This window comes from Cygnus atratus, chromosome 1 (genome assembly GCF_013377495.2).
Source record: "Cygnus atratus isolate AKBS03 ecotype Queensland, Australia chromosome 1, CAtr_DNAZoo_HiC_assembly, whole genome shotgun sequence".
In the NCBI taxonomy this organism is placed as follows: Eukaryota; Metazoa; Chordata; class Aves; order Anseriformes; family Anatidae; genus Cygnus; species Cygnus atratus.
This window is the reverse complement of record NC_066362.1, coordinates 118,570,853-118,593,283: the sequence shown is the minus strand read 5'-3', so window position 1 is coordinate 118,593,283 and position 22,431 is coordinate 118,570,853. Positions and strand designations below refer to the sequence as shown.

Genomic DNA, 22,431 nt, shown 5'->3' with positions numbered 1-22,431 from the left:
CTCTCGTTAGACGTCATGGTGTGCTGTGTGACATTACTCATGACGGAGCGAAGGAAAGGCGGTGAAGTCACACAGCAATGCACACCACAAAGTCAGAGTGGAGAGACTAACGAGATAAACAAAAAAGTCCCGTTTCACCACTTCCCAGAAAGAACACCTATGTGCCCAAGCATGGCTAGAACTGCAAGAAAAAGGTATTTTAATCGCTTCTCCAAAGGCAACATGCACTAATGCCCGAGGGTGGAGATGGGGCAGGGAGGACAGGCGCTGATGAAGTTTCAGCATGAAGCTACGGTTTCTTACCACACTGTGATTCAGGTGATTTTCCTCCCTCAACTCCAGTCTGCTTTTCGGTGCATCGCCATCATTAACTGGAATTTTCCTATTTAAAAACAGAAGCTTATTATCGGGAGACATCCCATGCATTTCGTATCAGCACGAGGTTGTATCGCCTCCGTACTCTGATTCCCCCAGAGAAGTCCCACACGACACCATGTTTATCATGCCGTGTACCGACGCACGGTGACTACTTCACAAAGCAAGGACCGTTTGAAAACAACTATAAAGGGTTTTGAAACTAGGATCGCGCTAAGCGCATCTCAGAGTAGTCTCTTCCAACGCACAGGATTGTTGCCAAGGTTTTCTATTTTGACCCCCCCACCTTTTTTTTTTTTTTCCCCAAGGAGAAAATACACCATTTTCAACATGCCCTTTTCACGTACCATCCATAAACGCTGCAAAGAAGAAAATTAAAACACACCCACTTGTATCACACGAACGTCAGCTGTTCCGTGTTAAAGAGGGAGCTGCACATCTGTGCCATACCAGTGTTGCAGCACTGGGACTTGTTATCACAGAAAGCACCGATAAAGAATATACCTTAGTGCCAAATTTCAAATCCCAGGGATAAAAACCGCTGACATGCAGCAGAAGGAAAGTTTCATCATTACCCCAAAGAACTCCTTTCAATCAAAGCACTTAAAGGCACACCATCGCTTAAATCAGAAACGCAACGATAACGTGTTCATTACGTCAGCGCCAAGTAAAGTTGTACCTAAAAAGCTGTGAGGAAAGGTGGGGGCTGCGAAGTGAGACGTTTGGCTGTCTTCCTTCAGTTTATGTTTGCAAGTAGTTTTCCCTGCAAAACCCGAAAACTTTCCCCGGCTTCTGTGAGGCTTTCCACACAACGGTGAGAACACAGGCTCAAAGGGAAGACAGAAAAACACTAAAACCACACAAAATTGGCACGGCAAATTGAAGGCGTACCTGAAGCTCCTGCTGAGCACTGCTTTGCTTCTTAAGAAGCTGGGTTTTACATGAAGAGGGCACTGCAAGTGCCTGCATCACCCCGTTGAAAATTATTAAAAAACATAATTTTAATCATCAAATGAACAACATTTGGAAGAAAAAAAGTAGGGTCAAAGAGAAATTCACTTCTGGCAGGCGGAAAGGCCACTGTTTCTATTGCACAGGCCAAGCTGTTTGTTCAAAGGCGGAGAACGCCAGCACCACGTCCAAGTCCCCCCACCGCACAGGGCCACTGCTAGAGCCTGCGCAGTGCTTGCTTTAATTCCCCTTCACAAATATGAAATAATAAATTAATTGTAAAAGCGCGTTTAAAGGCTGCTTTGGGGAGTAATCTCTTTAAAGGGCGTCCCCGCTTCACTGACCCAGGTTGCCTGTTAAATAGTAAATCACTGGCTGCTCTACCGCTCTCGGGCACAGCTTGTTTCTCCCTGCCTCCCCCCTCGGAGCCGGGCTGATCTCGATGCGAGAAGGCAGCTCCCTGCTCCGGCACCGGGGAAGCGAACGAACTCCGAGACCTGCACGCTGCAGAATTACGGCGCGGTTTAACTCACCAGGAGCTTAAATATTTACCTGTCTTCATTAATTCCACACATGCGGACCCTTTCATTGCTCATCCAGCTATGAACGTTGCCATACAGGGGAGTTGCAGAAAGCATGACGTCTTCTTAAAAATCGCTGCTTTTCTTCACGGTTTTATATTCTATTAAAAAAAGAAAGGGAAAAAAAAAGTTGAGCAGATTTGTCTAGGAGGAAGTGCAAACATCACAGCGGAGCAGCCAGCCTCCCTCCGGGTAATTAATAATGAATGCAGGATTGGTGCGGGGAGCGAGCTGCCTACGTTAACCGCTAAGGGAGATACCCTGCAATAAAGGAACAAATTGAGGGCATTTATAGGTCAGAGGAGATGGATCTTTTCCCCAGCGCACATCCAGAAAATTAAGAATCATTCCAGGCTATCGACAAATAAAACTTTCTCCACCGCCTTTAATTTGAACACAAAATGATTCAGCCGGCCAAGTGCGCGCCGGTACCCAAACGTTCACCTCACATGGGCTGAAAGAGCAGGGGAGCCCCTGGGCGCCGGGGGCAGGTTGGAAACCACCCGCAGGCAGGCAGGCAGGCCGACAAAAGACCCGCATTGGGAACGCACGGGAGCAGGATGTGCATCGCAGGAGCAGCAGCCCCGCACCGTGTGCGTGAGCTGCGCTGAGGGCTGGGAAGGCGTTCACGTGAGGAGCGAGACCGAGGAGCCGCTCTCCGCGGAAGGGAGCCAAATAAAAACCTCCCCTTGAGCGTCTGCACATGGCTAACTTGGAGAAAGGGGTTAAAAATAGTAAGTGGGTTGGCGAGCTCCCCACCCCTTGATTTGATTAAGCACCGAGCCCTGGTGGCTTCTGCATCGGAGCTGCTGCTGCTGCTGCGAGTGCTTTCAGTAATTCAATGACGCCTGCTCACTCCAGGGAAAGAAATCATTAGCGGGCTCGCTGGAGAAGTATTAGCAGTCCAAGAGGATCGGCGCTGCGTGCAGCGGGAGAGGCAGGTGAAAGGTAACCGCATTTTCACGTCCAGCGGCGGAGGGGAATGCCTCTCCCTCCCCGCCACCTCTCCTCACGCCACCTCCGCTCGCATTAAATTCCAGTTTGCTGCATGAGTGAAGTGTCAGGACAAGCTGCGTTTTATTAACAGGATTATCGCGGCGCATGATTTATTCCAGTGCAAGATTTTAATTGCTCTTTGGAGGTTGAGTCGTTTCTTTTGACTGAGCTTCAGCCTGCATCCTGCTGCTAAATGCTGGGTTAATAAGTAGGGGGAGCCTTTAATGCACAGGATATCCCTCAGCTCTTCCTCTCTCACAAAAATAGAAGCCTTTAAGCGGGAGGCATGATACTCCTTTTACACACACACAAGCCAGTAACGGGTGATTGACCACTGGGAGTTTAATGCATAACGTCTCCCAAAGCATACATGCTTCCCCAGCAAACTCATTTCCTTTGTTAGGCTACAGAATATGCAAATGATCACTTTGGCATTTAATGGGGAAGAATCCCAGATTGTGCCTTTAACACAATACTTCACACACGTTCAGAGAGATTTAAGAACTAAAACGGCAGGAAAGCCTTGTTCCCGAACACTTTCTTCTCCCCTTAGAGAGGCCTTTTGTGCAAAACTCCACGTCTGGAACAAATGTATATTAATGAAACGGCGTGTTGACCCTCCTCTCTCCAGAACGGTTAGCTTTCCATAATGAAGTCCACAAAAATTGCTGTGAGGAAACAAAAATCTGCGGAGATTAGATACCGTGCTATCATTCAGAAGGAGTTATTTCACTGGAAAGACGGTTTCTGGACAGATTTACTGTTTTCCAGATGCGCCGCTCGTAATGTTTTCAATAGAGGCAGCAGCAGCATGGCGAGAGTGATTTAGGGTTTTACATAAGGTTAGTAGCCGCCCCGCGCGCTGCATCAGCCGCCAGCAATGGGCACGGGCTCGCAGGAGGCCGGGCTCACACCCCGCTGGCTTTTGGGGCGTCCCGCTTTCCCTGCTGGAAACGTATCGCTGAGACAAGGCGCTGTGCCTCAACCAGAGCCATCCGTCCCCTGACACGTGCAGATAATGAACCACCAAAGTCGTGTGAGGGGCCGATGGGCTCCCCGCGTGCGGCGGGTGACCCGGAGGCCCTATATCCCTCTGGCACAGTGGGGCAAAGCCAACCAGGGCGTGGAGAAGCGTGGGCATGAAGCCCTCCAGACACCAAGCCGCCAGCCCCGTCCCCAAAAGCCGCCCCTGGGCGCGCACGGCCCCGGGTGCACGCGTGTGCGCGTTCCTAATCGTCGCCCTGATGAACTTCTTGTGAACTGCTTAAAAGTGGAGGTCTGCTGAACGAGCAGCGGCGCCACTGCCAGCCATAATTTCATTGCAACGAGCAACAGACTTTTAACTCTTCGCACACCCCTTCCTTCCCTCCTCCTCCTCCTCCTCCTCCCCCCTCCCGCCGCCTGTCCCCCGGGGGAGACAGCGGCCACCCGCCGGGACCGGTGGTGTGCCGGGGGCTCCATCGGGTGGCCGGGGGCACCGGCAGCCCTCGGGGCGGCGGGGGGAGGATGGAAACGCTCCTATTTATACCGCACTTCCGCGGGGGCGGGCGCAGCCGGCCCCGTTATGAAACCCCGACGGCAGGCTGAGCTGAGCACTCCAGCGCACGCCGCGAGGTACCAGCGGCGGAGGAAGCCAAGGACACGTCTCTTCTCCTTCCTCCCCCCCCCTTCTCCTCCTCCTCCTCCTCCTCTTCCCCCTCTCCTCCTCCCCATCGCCCCCGCACCGCGCCGTGCCGGAGCGCCCCGCAGCCCCCCGGGCGCCCCCGCTGCTCGGAGCAGGGCTCGGCCGCCGGAGAGCGCCCGGCATTTCCTCCGGGAGGTGTCTGGCCGATAAAGCCATTTGCGGCTAAATATAGCCGGTGATGCACGGCGGGAGGGGGGCCGGGTGGGGAGGAGGAGGAGGAGGAGGAGGAGGCACGGGGGGGGGGGGGAGCGAGCCACGCAAGGCACACGCGGTTCCGCAGCGATGCCGCCGTGTGAAACCAGTTGTGAAAAAGCGCCTGCAAGCACTAACCTGCCTCCCGGCGTGCTGCCGAGCGGCGTGCCGAGCCGTGCCGAGCCGGGAACACCCAGCGCCCCGCGCAGCGGCGGCCCCGCGCCGCAGAGGCAGGCACAGACACACACACACGCACACGCACACGGCGCTGCTCGGGCAGCCGATTAAAAAAAAAAAAAAAAAAAAAAAAAAAAGGGAAACGTTTCGGGTCTCCCTCGCAACGTCAACAGACTTTTGGCAGCCGTGGACGCCAGCAGCAGCAAAGTTTTGTTAACGCGCTCCTGGCGTGGAGACGAGAGAAACCCGGTGCCCGCGGGGAGCAGGAGGAGGAGGCGGCGGGGGAGAGGGGGGAGGAAGCTTCCCCGTGCCCTAGGGAACAGCTGGGGAGGGGGGCAGCCCCTTGTCACACACACACACACACCCCCCCGTGAGGTGAAAACCCGGCCGCGGGAGGTGGGGGGGGGGGGGATTTAGGGGGGGGCTGGAGGAAGCCCGTCGGGGCCGGCGGCTGCAGCGAGCCAGGAAGCGGGGCGGGAGGAGAAGTGCAGCGGCGCACGAGTTCCCTTTTGGCGCCTTTACTCTTTCCACCTCCGAGCTCCGCCTGGCAGCCCGCCAGTTTCCACTTGCACAAGCCACAGAGAGCCCTCGGCAGCCGTCGGGGAGGAGGAGGAAGGGGGGGGGGGGGTGGTGGAGGACAGAGCGAGGGGGGGGGTTGGAGCTCGGCTGCGAGCCGCCGAGCGAGCGAGCGAGAGCGCCGGTGGCACCGGCAGGCGCTTAAGCAAACAAGGCGGCCTTTCGGAAATTAAAAACAATGCAATAAATTACCCCGCCCCCCACCCCCCCCCCCTTCTTCTTCACCCTCCTCTCCCCTTTTTCCCTCCTGCCTACCGCCGCCGCTTGGTTCCAGGCCACTGAAAGGATCATTTCTAGATTTGTGAAAATCCCTGCGAGAGGGAGTGAAAAGCAATCGGGGACTCGTAGCAATCGACTTCGATTAGCCCTCAGACCGCTCATCTGGAGCTTGATTTAAAGGGCAGCGCTTGCGCGGTATTTATAAGCCTAAATGCGGGCAGCTGCTTATGAATGTGTTTAGCTCCCTCGTTTATCTTGTACCTCCGACTTACATATTTACGAGTTATAAAAACAACGACCTGTGCCACCCGCTCGAAAGGAGACTTTAAAGCCACCGTGTTACTGCGCCGTTTACAACGCGCTGTATAAAGCTCTGGCAACAGCCAGCGATCTAATATTAGACGAGCGTTTAAAGTAGAGGGGTGGCTGCGCTTTTTTTTTTTTCTTTTTACGAAAAAAAAAAAAATACCGCGGGTTATTTTCTGCAATCTCCACACGGCATCACCGCTAGTGACACGTTTTGTAAACCAGAGGAGGAAGCTGCAGCCTAAGTAGCCGCCGCTCGGATCCGCGGATTAGAGAAGAAGTTTGACCTTTACCCGGGACGTGTGGCATTTCATTTAACCATAAAGCTAAGCACAATGCGCCAGCGAGATCGCTAAACCGATTTAAAATACATCTTGAGTCATGCGCCACAGTGCTGCGCTTCGCTTTCGGCAGCGCGCAGGCGAGCGCAAGGGGGTCGGCGGCTATTTTAAGGCTCCTGCCGCAGCACCCCCCCCCCCCCCCCCCCCCGACGGCTCCCCCCCCGTCACGTGCGGGCCGGCGACCGGGACTTTCTACCGTGTAAACACAGCGCTGCGGAGCCAGTCGGGGGCAGCCGGGGCCGCCGCTCCGCTCCGAGCCGCCGGGGCTCCCCCCCCGTCCTTTCCCCCGACGGGGGGCACGGCCGCGGGGGGGGCCGCTGCGCAGCGCCCGACTCCGGCCCGGCGGAGATTCCCCACCACCACCTTTTCATCTCCCCCCGATTTTTCCTCCTCCTCCCCCGCCACGATGCTCCCGGGGGGGCTGCGAGCTGCGGGTCCCCCCCCCTTTCCCCAGTTCCCCCCCCCCCGCGCCGTCTGTCACGCCTTGGCCCCTGCACAGCCCCGTCGCTGCGCCGTAGCGGCAGCAGCGCTTTCCCCCTTTCCCATATGCTGCGAGGCGAATCATTGCATTGCTCTCAGCGCCGGCTGCAGCCAAAAAGGGAAGGGAGGAGGAAAAAAAAAAAAAAAAAAAAAAGTTTTCAATTAATGATAAGCCTAGGAACTGGGGAAGGGGGCGGGGGAGGAGGCCAATAAGGGAAAGTTAAAATGGCTGGCGAGCCTTCAAATAACCCTGCCCGGAGCCCACGGGGTGCTGCCCGCTGGGAAGCCCTGGGGAAAGCCCCCGCCGGGCTGCTGCTCCGTGGGGGCGGCCCCGGGGGCCCGGCCTGCCCCGGGCACAGGCAGCGCCAGCACCTGAAGGGCACGGGACAAACGCGGGGTGGAGGGGGGCACAGCATGCCGGGGGGGACGCGACAGGGGGCTGCAAAGCCCCCCGCTGCCCACACGCACCCCCGGGGGGAGGCGAGGCGGCTGGTACCCAACTTGGAGGCGTCGCCGCACCGAGGATTTCCCGGGGATCCGAGGGAAACACCGCCCCGGCGGCCCCGCACCGGCCCTCCGACACCCGGCTCCCCCCTGCCCGGTGTGGGCAAAGCCCCCCCAGCCCCGAGCGCACGCCGCGGCCCCGAGGGGACCCCGGGGGGGGCTCCGGTAAGGCCGGGGGTTTCCCCCGCACCCGGCGGTTCTCCCCGGCACCGCCGCCAACAACGCTCCCGGAGGCGGGCGGCGGCGGGGGGGGGGGGGGGGGGGGGAGCCGCAAAGCGCTGGCCCCGCGGCGAGCCCCGGGGCCCCCCCCATTAGCCGGGGCCCCCCCGGCGAGAGCCCGGCCCCCCCTCCGTCGCCCACCCGCCGCGGCATCTCCCTACCCAGGCCGTCCGCGCCATTTTAGAGACACGCACACACTCGCACACCCTCGCACACCCGCTCGCACACACGCACGGGAGCGAGGTTTCCGCTGCCGCTGCCAGAGACAACAGGCAGCAGCCGAGCCCCGGCTGCGAAGGAGGAGCAGCGGCGGCAGCGGGGGCGCCCGGGCGGCCCCGGCTCCCCCCCCCCACCTCCTCCTCCTCCTCCTCCTCCTCCTCCTCCTCCTCCTCCTCCTCCTCCTCCTCCTCGCACACGCCGGGCACAAAATGCGCACTCGAGGTAATTGCAGCCCGCAGCCGCGGCCGGGGGAAGGGAGGGCGCTGCCCTGCGCGCCCCCACCCCATTAACCCGCCGCGCACTCGGCAGCCCGGGGAGCCCTCATTGTTGCCTTTATTCCGCGTGGCTTTTGCTTTTCAGGGGGGCGAGAGGAAGAAAAGAGAGGGGAAGGGAAGAGAAAAAAAAAAGGAAGAAAGAAAGAAAGAAAAAAGAAAAATACCACCAAGCCAGCCCCTTCCCCCGCCCGTCCCCCATTGTTCGGCCGCGGGAGGCTGGGCGAGCGCAGCGCGACGGGCTCGCCATTCACCGAGCCGTGCCGTGCCGTGCCGTGCCGTGCCCCCCTTCCCCCCTCCCATCTCGGCAAACTTCGGGGCTGGGGGGGGGTCCCCCCCACCCCGCCTAAAGAAGTCCGAGTGCTCCTGCGAGCGAGACTTGGGCGAAAGGCTGCGCTCACTTCCGCGACCCTATCGCCGCAGAAATACCGGAGCACGGCCCCCAACGCCCCCCCAGCCGCCCCCCCGGGGCTGTGGGGCTGATTTTGGACGTGCGCCCTCGCCTTCCCTCCGGCCACCCCCTGCGCACCGAGAGCTCCGGCACGGAGCCGCCGCGGCACGCCGGGCGGGGGCGGCCCCCCCTCACCCCCCCGCATCCGTCGGGCACGTTGGGAGATATTGATCACGGACGACTTCATTTTGCATAATTGCGGCTGACAGGGCCTGTGGTTCCCTCATTTACGGAGCAACAGCTCCGAGGGGCTGATGGATGGGGGAGAGCGGCTCCCCCCCACCCCCCCGCGGTCCCCCCCCCCCGGCAGCCCCGCCGGGGAACGGCGGCTCCGCGCCTGCTGCAGCAAATGGCCGGCGCCCAGCGGAGAAAATCCTCGGCTCGGGGCGCTCCGGCTCTCCACGGAGCCGGCGGGCCGGCCTGCAGGGCTCCCCTGCTCCCCGCAGGGCTTTGTCTGCACGGCCCCTGCCGGGCCGGCTCGGGCCCCAGGTGCGCGGAGACTTGGGTGAAAAAGTGCTTGGGAAGTTGGGGCTTTTTCTCCCCTTTTTCTTTCCCCCCCTCTCTCCTCCCAACAACAAACAGCTCGGTTTCTCCTAAACAATGCATCAAAATCAGCCTCGCCCCAAAGTTTATGTCGGGCGCACGGCGCTAACGTTTCTCCTTGCCGGGAAACGTGGTGGTTTTTTGTGTGTGTGTGTTTTTTTTTTTTTTCCCCGAGCACTTCTGGCGATTCCTCGGTTACGAAAGCAGCATTGCCAGCACCTCTGCAAACGTCTCGGCAACTACGTGTCCCAACCCCACATCACCTTCCGCAGCCCTTCTGAAGAGTCGCACGTCCACAGCGGGCGCAGCAAAGCAGCCCTGCTCCCAGCGCACGGCGTGCGGAAAAAAAAAAAAAAAAAAAAAAACACGCGTATTTTCCATGGGAAAAAAGGAAATGAAAGAAAAAGAATTAAAAAAAAAAAAAAAGGTAGAGAGCAGAAAGTTGCCCGGCAGAGCCGCGCATCCCGCTGCCGGCCCCGCGCTGCCATCGCGGAGCTCCGCACCGAAACAAAGCAGCGAGTGAACTGCGCTGCAGATGGGCGGCTATGAATTTTTGCTGCTGCTTAGAGCTTTAATTACTCGTTCTTGATCCGTGGGACTACGACACGACACCGCCAAGGTTAAAATGCCCTGAACAGCTCTGAGCAGATGTGAACGAGTTGGCAGACGCGCAAATGAGGTCTGCCTCTAAGCATGATAACAAGTGACTAATACATTGCATATCGCTGAAAGAAAATTATTTTTCTCTAATTTGCATTAGCTTTTTCTCCTTTTTTTTTTTTTAACGCCAGCGACATTCCCTCCTCAGAGGCAGCAGCCTAATCCTGAAAATATTACTCCGTGACTTTAAAAGATTTGGAAGGAGGCAGAGATTGCCAGTGTTTTGGCTATGCAGCCTTGTTTATCTTTCCGCCTTTGCTCCAAGGCGAAACTAGTTTCGCAAGCAGTATTCTTGCAGAAAAATGGCACATGTCATATAAAACACCAGTTTATAGGAATTGATGCTAAAATTGTTGAATGAGTGCTGGCGTACTTTCACCACTAATAGCACGGCGTAATCCATAAAGAACCAAGAGGACATTCAAGGCCAAAAGGGAAGGAAAAAGAAAAGATTGGAGAAAAATAAATAAAGGCAGCCAACCCATTGACCAAAATTACAAAAAGGGTGGGGGGATCAGCATTTCCCCTTCCTCCTTGCTTTCCACCCCCAGAGAAACCTCGAGAAAAAAAAATAATAATAGTACGCGGAGGTCACTTGCTATATAAAACGTAGCGATTCTCGTAGGTAGCAAAACTGTGTCAGGTACAAATATAGGCCGGGACCCAGTTCTCCAAGTTCCCTCGACTTTCCAGAGGCTCTTCTGAAAGGGCCGGGAGATCGCTTTGGATACAGAAGCCAACTTCAAGAACAGGCAGCGTTTCATATCCCACACCTCAAAAATAATAAATAATAAAAAAAAAAAAACTAACAGAGGGCTCAGATGCAGAGGGGCTCTGATGAGAAAATAGCCGCTCGGGTTATTTATGCAGGAGCAGCTTTCGACCGAGGAGCTGCTCCAAGGGCTCCTGCACGTCCAGGTTATCTCGGATGGCGCGGTGCGATCCCGAGGGATAACGACTCCTCCTCCACCAGCACTGCTCGAAAAGCGAACACCGACAGCCACCGCACCGGCACCGGCACCATGCCCCAGCGCAGCCAGCAGCTCCGCGCCCACCGGGGGGACCCCGGGGCCGCTTCACGCCCCTACACCGAGAAGTCCCCGGGGGCCAGCAGCGCAAAACGCCGCCGCTGCCAGCGGGGATTTCCCGGCCGCAAAACCCGTCGGGGGCCGGGCGCGGAGCCGGCCGAGGAGCGCGGCGGCCTGCCGGCACCCTTGCGCTGTAAATCAAGCGGAGGAGCAGGAGCAGGAGCAGGAGCAGGAGGAGGAGGAGGAGGAGGAAAAGGAGGAGGAGGAGGCGGAGGCGGCTTCTCCCCGCCGAGGAGCGGCCCGAGCGATGCCGCTCACGGCCCGGGCCGGCCCCCGTGCGCCCCGTCGGGCCCCGGGGCGGCGCCCCCGGGAGCTGCTCCGGCCGCAGCGAGAGCTTTTGTGTGCAAGTGGCGGAGAGGCGCGGGCTATTCGCGCTCCAACAGCTGTCACATTATTTGCACTAGCTGTAAACAGCCTTCACATTCCCCCCCCCCTCCTCCCCTCGCCACATAGTTAAATCCAGACTAACAATCCACAGTTCGAGATCAAACCAACAACAGCAGCATTGTGTCTGCCTTCATTGCTTTACCATCAACTACTGCAGCTGGTTTACTAGAAACAAGGAACACCCTCTGCCCCCCGGCCCCCGCCGCCAAACCAGCCTCTTTCGGGCGATTGTTCAGGCGGAGCCTCGCCGCCCCGGGGGGGTCCGGGGGGGCCACGCCTTGCCCCATCGACCCCATGCGGCGATACCCGGCGGGGCTCGAGAGGCGACGAGTTTGGGGAGTTTGGGGGCGGCGCTGGAGCTCCGGGAGCTGAGAGGAGCCCCCCGCAAGCGCTCGGCCCCCTGCCCGCCTCCCCCTGCCGCAGGACCCCGCGGCACCCCCGTACCTGACCCCGCAGCGCGCTGCCCACCGCGGACCCCGACGACCCCGGCCTGGGGGCATCCCAGGCGGCCCAGAGCCCCTGCACACAGCACAACCCCCTGCCCGCTCCCTCGGAAGGGAGAGGAGGCAGGACAGACAGACAGACTGTCCTGGCAGCGGGCAGGGTGCCGCACGCTCTCGCCTTGTGTGTAGGTCGTGGCTGGAATTGGGGAGCAAAGCCCCGCTCCTCTTTCCCTGCGTTTATGTGTTCCTGTATCACCGACAAAGTTAGAGAGGTGGAAGTCACCGAGCGGGAGCATGGGAAAAAGAAATCAACCCGAGGAGACCTTCCCGTGCCCAGTATGACACCGAGCACTACCCAAACAGTCTATCTGTAAAGGGAAACCACGGCAGGACAAATTGCTCTAAAATGCATCTGGTGTTGCACGAACTCTTGAAGATACCACAGGAGGGCACCTAGACTTCCACGGTGTGCTTGCACACAACAAGTTTTAGAAAGGAGCAGATGTGGTTGGAAGGACACCTCCATCTCAGCCCGCCTTGCCAAAGGGCAGCACTCTCCCTCCCCGGGCAGGGAGCTTCGCGCCTCCGCGACACGTCTCCAAGCAACTTCTGAATCGGATTCACCGACAAACGATGCCAGCGCCTACTCACAGGTCAGTATCATCGACTATTCATTGCCTATACGTAGCTGGAAATCTGCTGGCCTGGTAAAAACCACCGCTAACAAAACAATGTCAGCAAAGGCTGCAACACACTCTGGTGAGAGACGGGCGATTCGTGCCTACCGAGGCTCTTTCAGCACAAAGGCTTTTAGAGGAAGAAGAGAGCGAGAGAGGGAGAAGGGGGAAAGAAAAAAAGGAGGGAGGGCTCTCGTGTTTCAGGGCTGCTGTCCCCTGGGAACCAAGAACCAAGTGTAGCTTCAATCAAATGCTGACTTCTCCTCCGGGAGCTCAGTCGGAAACCTGATCTCACTAGCTCATGCCTGCCTCCATGCATATAGGCTGGGTTTTCTTTCATACCAGCAATTTGTATAAAGAGGAGAGCCAATACAGTTTATTGCGAACGAGATCTCGCAGTAACGGATCGGGAGAGAGAGATTTCTGCAGCTAAAATAAGACAACCTTCAGCCGCCTGCTCAGGGCAGGCCGCGCCGCAGCCTCCCGCAGCGCCCCACGCACGGCTCTGCCGTGGGCGCCCCTGGCGCAGCGCGGCACGGCTCAGCCTCCCACGCATCTCCCCGAGCCCTGCCTGCATCCTCCCCAGCTGGCAGCAGCCGCCCTGGGTTGGGTTTTTGTGCAACGCCAAGTTACACTTCCATTAAAACGTTCACCCCGGGAGATCACTTCCTGCTCGCAAGAATTGTTCCGGCTTCTCCCGCCGCTTGCGACTTTAGCCCGAGCCGTTTCCCTCCTCGCCCAGCGCTGCGGGGAGACCCTGGAGAGCACCCACCCTGCCCACGGGCAGGGAGATGCCCTGGTGCTGCAGGGCATGGCACGGCACGGCACGGCGCAGGAGGTCTGCGCGGGTAAGGCAGGCGAGTCCTCCTGGCAGAGCTCGGCGTAACTTTGCTGCTTAATTCTGCACGGGGCTCTGCTAGTCCACTTTGTGCTTGCCTACTGAAACGGGAGGGAAGGAAAACACCGAGCAGGGAGCGCAAATGGGCCGGAGCAAGGTGAGACAGGGGGACGGTGGTCTGTGGGAAGGGCTTCCTAAACGCACGGCCCAGCCTCTGCTGCTGTGGGCAAGCTGGAGAGGCTTAGACACAACCCAGGACGCTGGAGTGTGGGAGCAAAGGGGATTGCCCAGGGATCAGGGATCCCTGTAGGATCTCTCCATCGCCCGGAGCTTTCACGTGGAGAAAGTTTGGCTCAAGGAAGGAATTTACACTCGGAGAAGAGGAGCTCTGCCCATCCCTTCTCGCGCCATTAGCGAGTTTTCTGAGAATTTCAAGGAGAGCTGAGAATACGCCCCCCGGCTTTGATTTCACTCCTCCGCCCCTACCCGCAACCACGCACAAACACCAGACCCGAGCTGCAGCTCCAGGCAAAGCTCCCCCAGCCCCTGCAGCAGCCCCCGGCCCCAGGTGGGCAGCGCGGGGGATGCCCCGCAGCCGGAGGGCAGCGGGTGAGGGACAGGCAGCCCCAGGGCACCCGGCCCACGCAAACACAAGAACAGCCACCGGCTGTCCCGGGCACGGGGCCCGCTGCCCGCACAAGTACGGGCGTACTTCTCTCTGCTATCAGCCGTGCCAAGCGCCAGCTACGCCGATACTCCCGTGGAGGAGGAGATTTGACTTTTCTATCTGAGGATGCAGGCCCGAATGTGTTGTAATATGCAAATAGCGAAAGACGTGCGAGGCCCCTAGGTGAGGTATTCCCGAGCGCTGAACGAGCACCTGGGGTGAGAGCTAGCGCTCCTCCGGGTGAAACAGAAAAGAGAAGCCCACCCTTGGGGGTAACACACCAGCTGCTGGAGCCAGCACCCCACAACACACCGCAGGCCGTCCGGAGGAGCTCGGGGAACGACCACACTGCAGAGACGCCGCTCCCAGCCGTGGGAGAGCGGCGGAAAGCAGAGCACATCTCGCTCCAAGCCGTCTCGCCCCTCCTCGCCAAGGAGCACGCCGAGCACAATGCCAGGCTTTCCCGGTGCAGGCTCCGCCGCGCCGCGCAGCCCCGAGCCTCCCCCCCCTCTCCCCAGCGGTCTATTGAGCACACTCGCCTCTTTATACTGCCGATTCCCAGTGTGGCTGGTGGATTCTGTGCTTTCCACTTTAATTGTCTTATCCAAATAAAGCTTTGTTTTCCTTAGCACGACAATCCCAACATTCAGCCCAAGGTTTTCATTGGACAGAGGAGATATTTTATTCTCCGATTGTTTAGAGAGTCAGGGCTTACACGGAGCAGCCCTGGCTTGTGTGCCTCCGCTCACAATGGGGTCTTTGCAGCCCTGTTCTGGGCCGCGTAGGTTCGTTTTCCACCATGATCGGGACCGCGATCATTTTTTCTCTGAATTTCATAGCTCTCCAACTCTACCCTAGACTTTAACAAGTCTTTTAGTTTGCACCTAGACAATAAATTTAGTTTAATTTAGCTTCCGGTCTTTAATTTTAGCAGGTCTTCTTTTTGCATGCAAATCAATATGGCAATTACCATCTAAAAGCTCGCCCAGCCCCAGGTCAATGTAAATTGATCATTGTCCGCCTTCTACAAAATAACACCGGGAGTCTGTGGTGCATAATGAGATTATACTGGAAACTGTCTTTCAGATCACAAATTATATTTCATGCTGTCAGGATCTTCTCCGAGCGGACTTCCTCGCATCTCTAATCGCACGGCACCGAAGCTGTTAGCTCACAAGGTGGGACTGGGCTGCGAGGAGCGCTTGTGCGCCGAGGGTGAGAGTCCCAAATAATTCAGGCAATGCCTGACAAAAACCCACGGGAAGGTGCGTTTGCTCGCTAACTTTTCAGTGGTGGAAGAGAAGAGGGTAAAAAAAAAATCCCCTTGCTGCCAAGAACTGCTGTCCAGCAAACAAGGAAAAATGAATTCCCTGCTGGAAAGCAGCAGAACTTTCCTAAATCTGCGTTCGCCGTGAGCGCTTGGCCTCCTCCTCTCCATCCCCACCTCGCCTGCTCGTCGGTTCAAAGGAGCGCCGCCGGCAGCGGAGGATCCCTTGGGAAACACGCGCTGCCCCAGGAGAGACGGCCCCGTGCTGCACGGCTCGGCCCGAGCAGGTGGGAGGAAAAAGGTCGCCCCGGAGCAGCAGTCGCCGTGAGCCCGTTCCGCCAAAGGACACGGGGATTAACCAGAGCCAGGGCTGCTCACGGCCACGGGAACTCCCCCTGCCTGCAGCCGAGGCCTCCGCGCTGGCTCCTGCACGCACCCAGGCGCGCACACACAGCCGGCTCCGGGAGAGCTGCTCCGGGAGGCCGATGGGGCCAGGCTGGCTCCGTGCGAGCCCACTCGGCTCTCTCCACGTTACTGCAAAAACAGGAGCTGGGGGAGCAGGCCTGCACCGGCCATCCATTATTTCTCAAGCCACGCCGGTCTGAGGAGGAAGTATTAAACTCGGCCTCACGCCGCTCTCTCTGAGCCCGCACTAAAACGTGATCTATTGCGGTGCGCGGGGGAAAGATAGCGCATCGTGTATCACCTGCACGGCAAGAGCACGCCGCAGAGTCCCAGGCAAAAGCCCCACACCTCTGCCAATGCTCACAAACCCACAGCCCGCTTCTCCTCCACGCCAACACCACCCAGAGCCGCGTCTACACCAGGCGCAACGTGGCTGCCACCCGAGCTGGAGCGGGCCTTTCTCCTGCCTTTGCAGGGGCCACTCGATGGTCAGAGCCGAGGGACCTTTCAAATGACTGCCACAGCTTGCCAAGACTACTTAGGCATGTGCAGCACTCATTATTTTGGGCCACGGTGGCCTCAGTCCCCTCTCCCCGCAAACGAAGACCCAAAAGCACGTCGACAACTTTGCGTGGTCCACAGAGTTTGCTTGCGCGGGCTGCACAGGGTGCCCCGAAGCTCAGTTGCCCCAAAGCTTTGGCACCCCTCTAACGGGACCAGCCTTGGCTTCTTTATGCTCGTACGGCCTTAGAAAAAGTGAACTATTGTGGGGTGGGGGAAGAGGAGGGCGAAGGGACGGCAGTTTCCAGCTGCCTGAGAAGCCACAGCTCTGGGCACGTCCTGGTAAAGGCAGACACAGTGCGTGACACGGAGCCTGGGCTGTCCACCCGCGCAGGAATAAAGCCAAGACACCAGTATTGTTTCGAGCCCCAGCCCATATTTGGGCATACGGTTCACACATTCTAAATATTGCTTTAAATATTAGAATGGAGACATTCGCCAATGTGGCTCAGAACGCACTCAAAGGCAAGAAGTCACTGCTGCTCACTCTCAGATTACTACCCTGGTCTTCCAGGTCTTTTTTTCTTTTTTTTTTTTTTTTTTTTTGGGGGGGGGGGGGCGTGTAGGGAGGGAAGCCCCGCTGAGTCTGTTTGTACTGGTCTCTATTAGATATGCAACAAATCTGCCATTTCCGGCGTTGCCTCTATCTAATTAGAGATGTATTTAGATGTGACGTGTAAATAAGCGCTGAGCTGCCTGCTGCCCTGGCTCCGCGGACTGCTCGGGAGCATTTCCAATAAGGCTGTAGCGCCCGGAACCGGGGCTCAGACAAAGAGAATGGGAATGGTCTGCGCTGCAGGCGAATCCAACAAAACCAGCTTTTATCTATCGCTCTAAAGCCTTAACTGCTTTTAATCTGTACCGCCCAGGCTTGCACGGCACGATCGCATCTCATCCACCGAGAATGTCTCAGTACAAAAGGAAACACGCACACGCAGTGCAAATAACCCCAAACCTACGCCAGCCGCCACGCCAACCCCGCTCGCAGCCTGCCCTCCCGCTCCGCGAGGTGTGCCCGCCGTCCAGCCCACTGGGCTGCCAAAAACATGCCGAGGTCAGCGTGCCTGGCTGCTGCGCACGCAGGACACGAGGCCAGGGCTGCCCAGAGAAAAGAAAACCCACTGACCCTGCACGCACGGCCCCGGGTGGCCACGGGCTCAACGCTGCGAGGGGAGAAGTTGACGGAGCTGCAGGCGGTTGCGTGAACTCGCTCTCCCTGCAGGGCTGGGATCCCCCACTCCGGGGCTTCCACTGTGGCCCATGGGGGCACGGCCAGGCCAGGGGAGGGCCAGGGATCACCCCCCGGCCAGGGCTCGCCCACACGCTGCCCTAGTGGCTGCGGTGGCTTGGCCAGTCCTGTGGCCGGCCGCCCCCCGGCTCTGAGCGCGCCCCGGAGTTTCCAAAGAGGAAACTCCTGGGAACGAAATAATCCGGCGCTCGCCTCGTGAACTCTTTTCCTGTTGTGGGAAACCGCTCTTAAAAAGCAACTGGATGGAAGGGGCAGCGCTGGGGTGCGCTGCCTGTGTGCCCCCCCAGCTCCAGCAGCATCCCTGCCACCGCTGCGCCCCGCTCCTTCCAGGCCAGGGCTGGCGGCCGCGATCCCCTCTCGGCTTTAAGGGTTAACAGCCACCACCACCAAACAAAAAAAAGGGAAAAAAAAAAAAAGAAAAAAATATCGCGGTGACCTTTTCCTCTCCGACTCCCCCACTCTCCCTTTCAGGCTCCGGTTCCTGAGCTCGCAGGGAGCCTGAGCGGCTGTCTAGACCGATCTATCACAGGCGGACAAACAATACCAGGAGAAGCCCCTGCCCGGTCCCTCAGCCTCCGCCACTCACCTTAGAAATGGCGAAGAACAGAAAAGTGACCGCGCTACAATCCTCCCCGGTATATTTATAGCCTTCCACACAGCCCACCTTCATGCCTGACAAATGAGATTTTGTCTGCTCTCTCAGCGTACGCTCCAATAAACACACGCACACTTTTTTTCTCCCCCCCCCCCCCCCTTTTTTTTTTTTTTTGTGCCTGTTTGTTTTTGGTAACATTCCCGGGCTCGTCCCTCCAACCTCGGGGCGGGCGAGGGCCCCCCACACCCAGGCGGGGAGGCAGGTTTGCCAGCTGGCCAGGGAGGGGCTGGGGGGGCCACACGGAAGGAGCAAGCCGGATCCGGCCGCGCGTCCACACAGAAACCAACCTGGAAACTTGAATGTGTGTCCCCCCCTCGGTCCCCCCGCTCACCCCGAGTGCTCCCTGCCAGCCCTCCGGGTTGCGTACGGAAGAGGTACGGCGGCGCGAGGAGCCGGAGGTCCAACGCTGCAAAAGGCTGGGGAATAACTAATGAGCTGTGCAGCCCATTGATCCAGTGCATACTTCCTAATTAACTCTGAGTCACCTATTTGTGACAGCAATTCAAAGAACTGCACCAGGGATAAACTGCAACCCCGGCGTGCGAAGGCAACGGGGGGGGGGAGAGGCGGGGAGGTTGGGGGGGGGGGAGGAATTTGCTCCTAATCCTCCTAAAAGCAATTACGGTGAGCGCTGCACTGTCTACCTCTCGGAGGGGAAAAAAAAAATTTTTTAAAAAAAAAAAAGAGGGAAAAAAAAAAAAACACGCAGCAGCTTCGGCAGGAGAAGCGAAAGGAAATGAATCGGTGTGTTGCAAGCGCGGCGGCACCGGGCCCCAGACAGCCCTGCGAGCGTCTCGGGGACGGCAGGAGGCGAGAGCGGCGGCGGGGAGGAAGCGGTGCGCCGGGCTGCGCGGGCAGCAGCGCGCATCTTGCGCGCCTTTTGCGCGGCGCCGAGCGGGCGGCGCTGGCGGCGCGACCCGGGCACCGGCGGGAGCTGCCCCCCCGGGGCCGGGATCCCCGCACCTCGCCCCCCCCCATCCCCAGCTTTGTTCCCGGCCCCGGGAGGGAAGAAAAAAAAAAAAAAAAAAAAAAAAAGTTAATAGAAACCTTTGGAAAATCCGGGCTTTGCTGCGAGGCTACGTGGTGCGGGCTGGACTCCCCCGCTCCCCCCCCCCCCTTTTTTTTAATACAAACACGAATACAAAAGCTGCAGGCTCCAAAGAGCAGATGAAAGCAATGAACGGAGTTTCTGGAAAAGATTCATTAGTGGGAATTAATGCTGCGAGGAGCTCCGAGGCGATACCATTAAAGCCAGTGCCCGCACTTTGTCAGTTTTACACCGCTCGCTACGGCCGGGGCTTTTTTTTTCCTGTCGGGGGCGAGGGGGAGGTCCTCTCCGCCCCCCCCCCACCTCCTCGATCAGTGAACCCGGGATCCGACAGACATCGCGGAAACGAGAGAGGGAGGGAAGCGAAGAAAAAAACACACGCACGCACACACACACACACACACACACACACACCAAGAAAGAAAGAGGAACGTGAACGCTCCGCAGCCCTCGCCCCCGGACTCGCTCCGCGAACATCAAATGCGTGCCTCATATGCTGCGCAGAGCCGCCCCGCTTGGCCCCGGCTTCACAAAGCAGCCTCCGCCGCTGCCTCCCCGCCCGGCCGGCCCCCTCCGACCGGCCCTTTGATGGCGAGCCCCGAGCCTCCCTCCGGCTCGCTCCCCAACTCCCAGCTCCGTTTTTAAGGCCGACTGAACTTCCGTGTCACGGCGGACCTCACGCCAGGACGGCTCCGCGCACGGGAAAGCCCCGGGCCGCCCTGCCCCACGTGCGCCGCGCCGCCCGCCCCGCCGGGGAGGAGGAGGAGGAGGAGGAGGAGGAGGAGGAAGGGGGCAGCGGAGCCCCGGGCTCCCCCGGCGCGGGCACGGAACCGCTGCGGGCTCCCCGTGCCCTCACCTGGCCGCCCCGGGGCGCGCAGCCTCCCGGTGCCGAGCGGGGACCCCCCTCCTCCCGTCCCGGCGCCCCGCTCCTCGCCCCGGCCGCTGCCTCAGCGCCTTCCCGAGCGCCGTCCCCCCCCCACACACCACTTCTCTCACCCCCCCCACGGGTTCTCCGGAGCGGACACCGCCACCCGCGGCTCCCCGAGCAGGCACCTCCGCCAGCAACTGCCTCCAAACTTCCCCTCCGCCAACCGCAGCCCCGGAGGCGCACCGGGAGAGGCGGCGTGTGCCCGTGTCCCCCCAGCCCGTCCTCCCGCGGAGCCCCCCGCCCCGAGCCGCAACTTTGGACCGCGTCCCCGTCGGAGGAAGGGGGGGGGGGAGGGACCGAGGGGAGCCCCGTCGGGCCCCCCGAGGGCTGCGGGGCGCGGAGCGGAGCACTGACCTTCCTGCCGCGCCGTGCGCCCTCCGCGCCGTGAGTCCCGCCGGCGCCGTCGCCTCGCCCCGCTGCTCTCCCCGGAAGGGCAGCCCCGTCGGGGGGCGGGCGTGGGGGTGCGAGGGGGGGGGGTTTGGAGAAAAGTTTCCTGACCCCCCTCCCCCTTCTCCGTGGGTGCGTGCGCCGCGGCTTGCCCCGCTGCGGGCGGGCGGGGAGCTGCAGGGCGCGGGGGGCAGGAGCGCGGCCGCCGCCTGCGCCGACGGGGCAGGTGCCCGCGGGAACGGCTTCGCTTCTCGGCTCCGCTCGGCTCGGCTCAGCGGCGGGAGCGGGAGCAGCAGCAGCCCGCGATGCTCATTCCGGCTGCCGGCTCTGGTTTGGCAGCGCCATGTTGCTGGCTTGCTCCGGGCGAAGTTCCTGTGCTGGCGAGCGCGGCGCTCCCCACATCTCGCCCGCGCCGCCGTCTCCCGTGCCCTGGCCGCCGCGGCTTTGTGTGTGTGTGGCTGGGGATTTAATTCTCCTCCTCCTCTTCTCCTCCTCTCTCTCTCTCTCTCTCTCTCTCTCTTTTTTTTTTTTTCTTCCTCTCCCCCCCCTCCCCTCTTTAGTCCGCCGGGAAAGCCGCTCTTCCTCACCTTGCCGCTGGGAGACCGGGCTCCGTCTGCTGCACGCTGCGCTCCCCTCGCATCCCCCCTCCCTCTCTCCCTCCTCCTCCTCCTCCTCCTCCTCCTCCCAGCCGCCGCCTCCCCTCCCTTCCCCTCCCCCCGGGCAGGCGCTGCACCGAGGGAGCCGCCGCCAGCAGCAGCAGCAGCAGCAGCAGCAGCAGCAGCAGCAGCGCCGCCACCGCTTTTTCCCTCTGCAAGTTTCCCCCTCCCCGGGCTGCGTTTCCCTGCCCAGGCAGGGCTCGCCCCGCCGCTCCCCCCCCTCGCCCTGACTAATTGATTTGCCCCCCCCCGCCGCGCCGCCGCCGGCCCCTCGCCTTGCCCTGCCCTGCCCTGCGCGCCCCCCCCGGCTGGCACAGCTCCGCCGCTGCCAGGCTGCGGCGCCCCGGGGGGACCCCTTGGCGCTCCCCGGCCGGCGGGGGAGAGGAAAGCCGGCCCCCCCCGGTTCCCCCCCCCCCGCCCCGCCGATACTCCCCTCGCTCGCTACCCAGAAGGCCAGTGGAGAACCGCAATTACCATAAAGCTCCGCTCACTCCGCTCCGCCAAGCTGTCAAAACCCCGGCGGCGGCGGCGGCGGCGCTGCCAGACGGCGCTGCGAGGCTCCGCGCCCGGCCCCGCCGCGATGCCGCCCCCCACGGGACGCCCCCGGCCCCTCCGCCACCCGCCCCTTGGAGACCCCCCCGACCCCCAGCCGGCGCTCCCCGTCCCCGGACCCTCCGGCTCGGGGTCCCCCCGTGGCGCAGGGGCATCCCCGCCGCCCCCCGCCCCCTCTCTCTCACGACCCCCCCTCGCCCTATAAAGGGGTGCCCCCCTCCCAGCACCCCAACTTCGCACGGCTCGGCCGCGCTGCTGTGCGCGCCTGCCCCCGGCCCCTTCTCCCGGCTCTAAATCGGGATGGAAAAAGACGCTCGTTTGTCAACGTCTGCATTGCGCGGGGCGGGGGGGGCCGGGGGGGGGACCTTATTAAAGGCTGTCGCCTGATCCGGCTTCGGGAGCCCGTAAGGCGCTTTCCGCAGCGTGTGAACGGGGTGGCCGCCGCGGCGGCTCAAGCGCAATTCCCCTCCGCCGCCGTTTCTCCGGCCGCTTTAAGATTTCTGCCCGGGTTCAGGAGCCCTTTAATCTCCGGGTTGGTAGTTATCGGCTGCATCTATTTACTTTGGCACGGCAACTTTTGGCTCGCCGTGCTCGCCTCGTAAATTTCACGTCCGTAACGCCCGGCTCCGGTCCCGCGGTGACCGCGGCGCGGAGGCTCCCGTGGTCCCTGGGGGGGGGGGGCGGGGGAGAACCGGGGGGAGCCCCGGGGCGGCCCCGCACCGCCCGGCCGGGGGAGCGGAGATCCCGAGCAGCTGGCGCTTAGCGCGGACACTGCGCCCCGGGGGGGATTTTTAATCGCGCCCCTGCGAGAAAAAGGCTCCCGGGAGCGCAGCGAGGCAGCACGGCGGGCGGGGAGCGCGCAGGGAGCGCTCTGCCT

The 22,431-nt window shown here is 60.4% G+C and overlaps 1 protein-coding gene across 7 annotated transcripts in view; it reads right to left on the bottom strand.

Moving 5' to 3' along the window:
• The window catches only part of BCOR (BCL6 corepressor), a 52,795-nt gene extending 31,784 nt beyond the window's left edge, over window positions 1-21,011 (bottom strand). For 2 of the 7 annotated variants that reach the window (XM_035542240.2, XM_050715929.1), the window contains exons 1-3: window positions 20,314-20,377; window positions 1,879-2,008; window positions 304-382 (exon numbers count right to left, since the gene is read on the bottom strand). In XM_035542240.2, coding sequence (XP_035398133.1) covers window positions 304-382; window positions 1,879-1,964 — 165 coding nt within the window. In that variant the 5' untranslated portion in view covers window positions 1,965-2,008; window positions 20,314-20,377. Of the gene's footprint in view, window positions 1-303; window positions 383-1,878; window positions 2,009-20,313 lie in introns of all 7 variants that reach the window. The other 5 variants (XM_050715919.1, XM_050715924.1, XM_035542239.2 and 2 more) reach the window with 5 other exon arrangements.
• Between the last annotated feature and the right edge of the window lie 1,420 nt (window positions 21,012-22,431).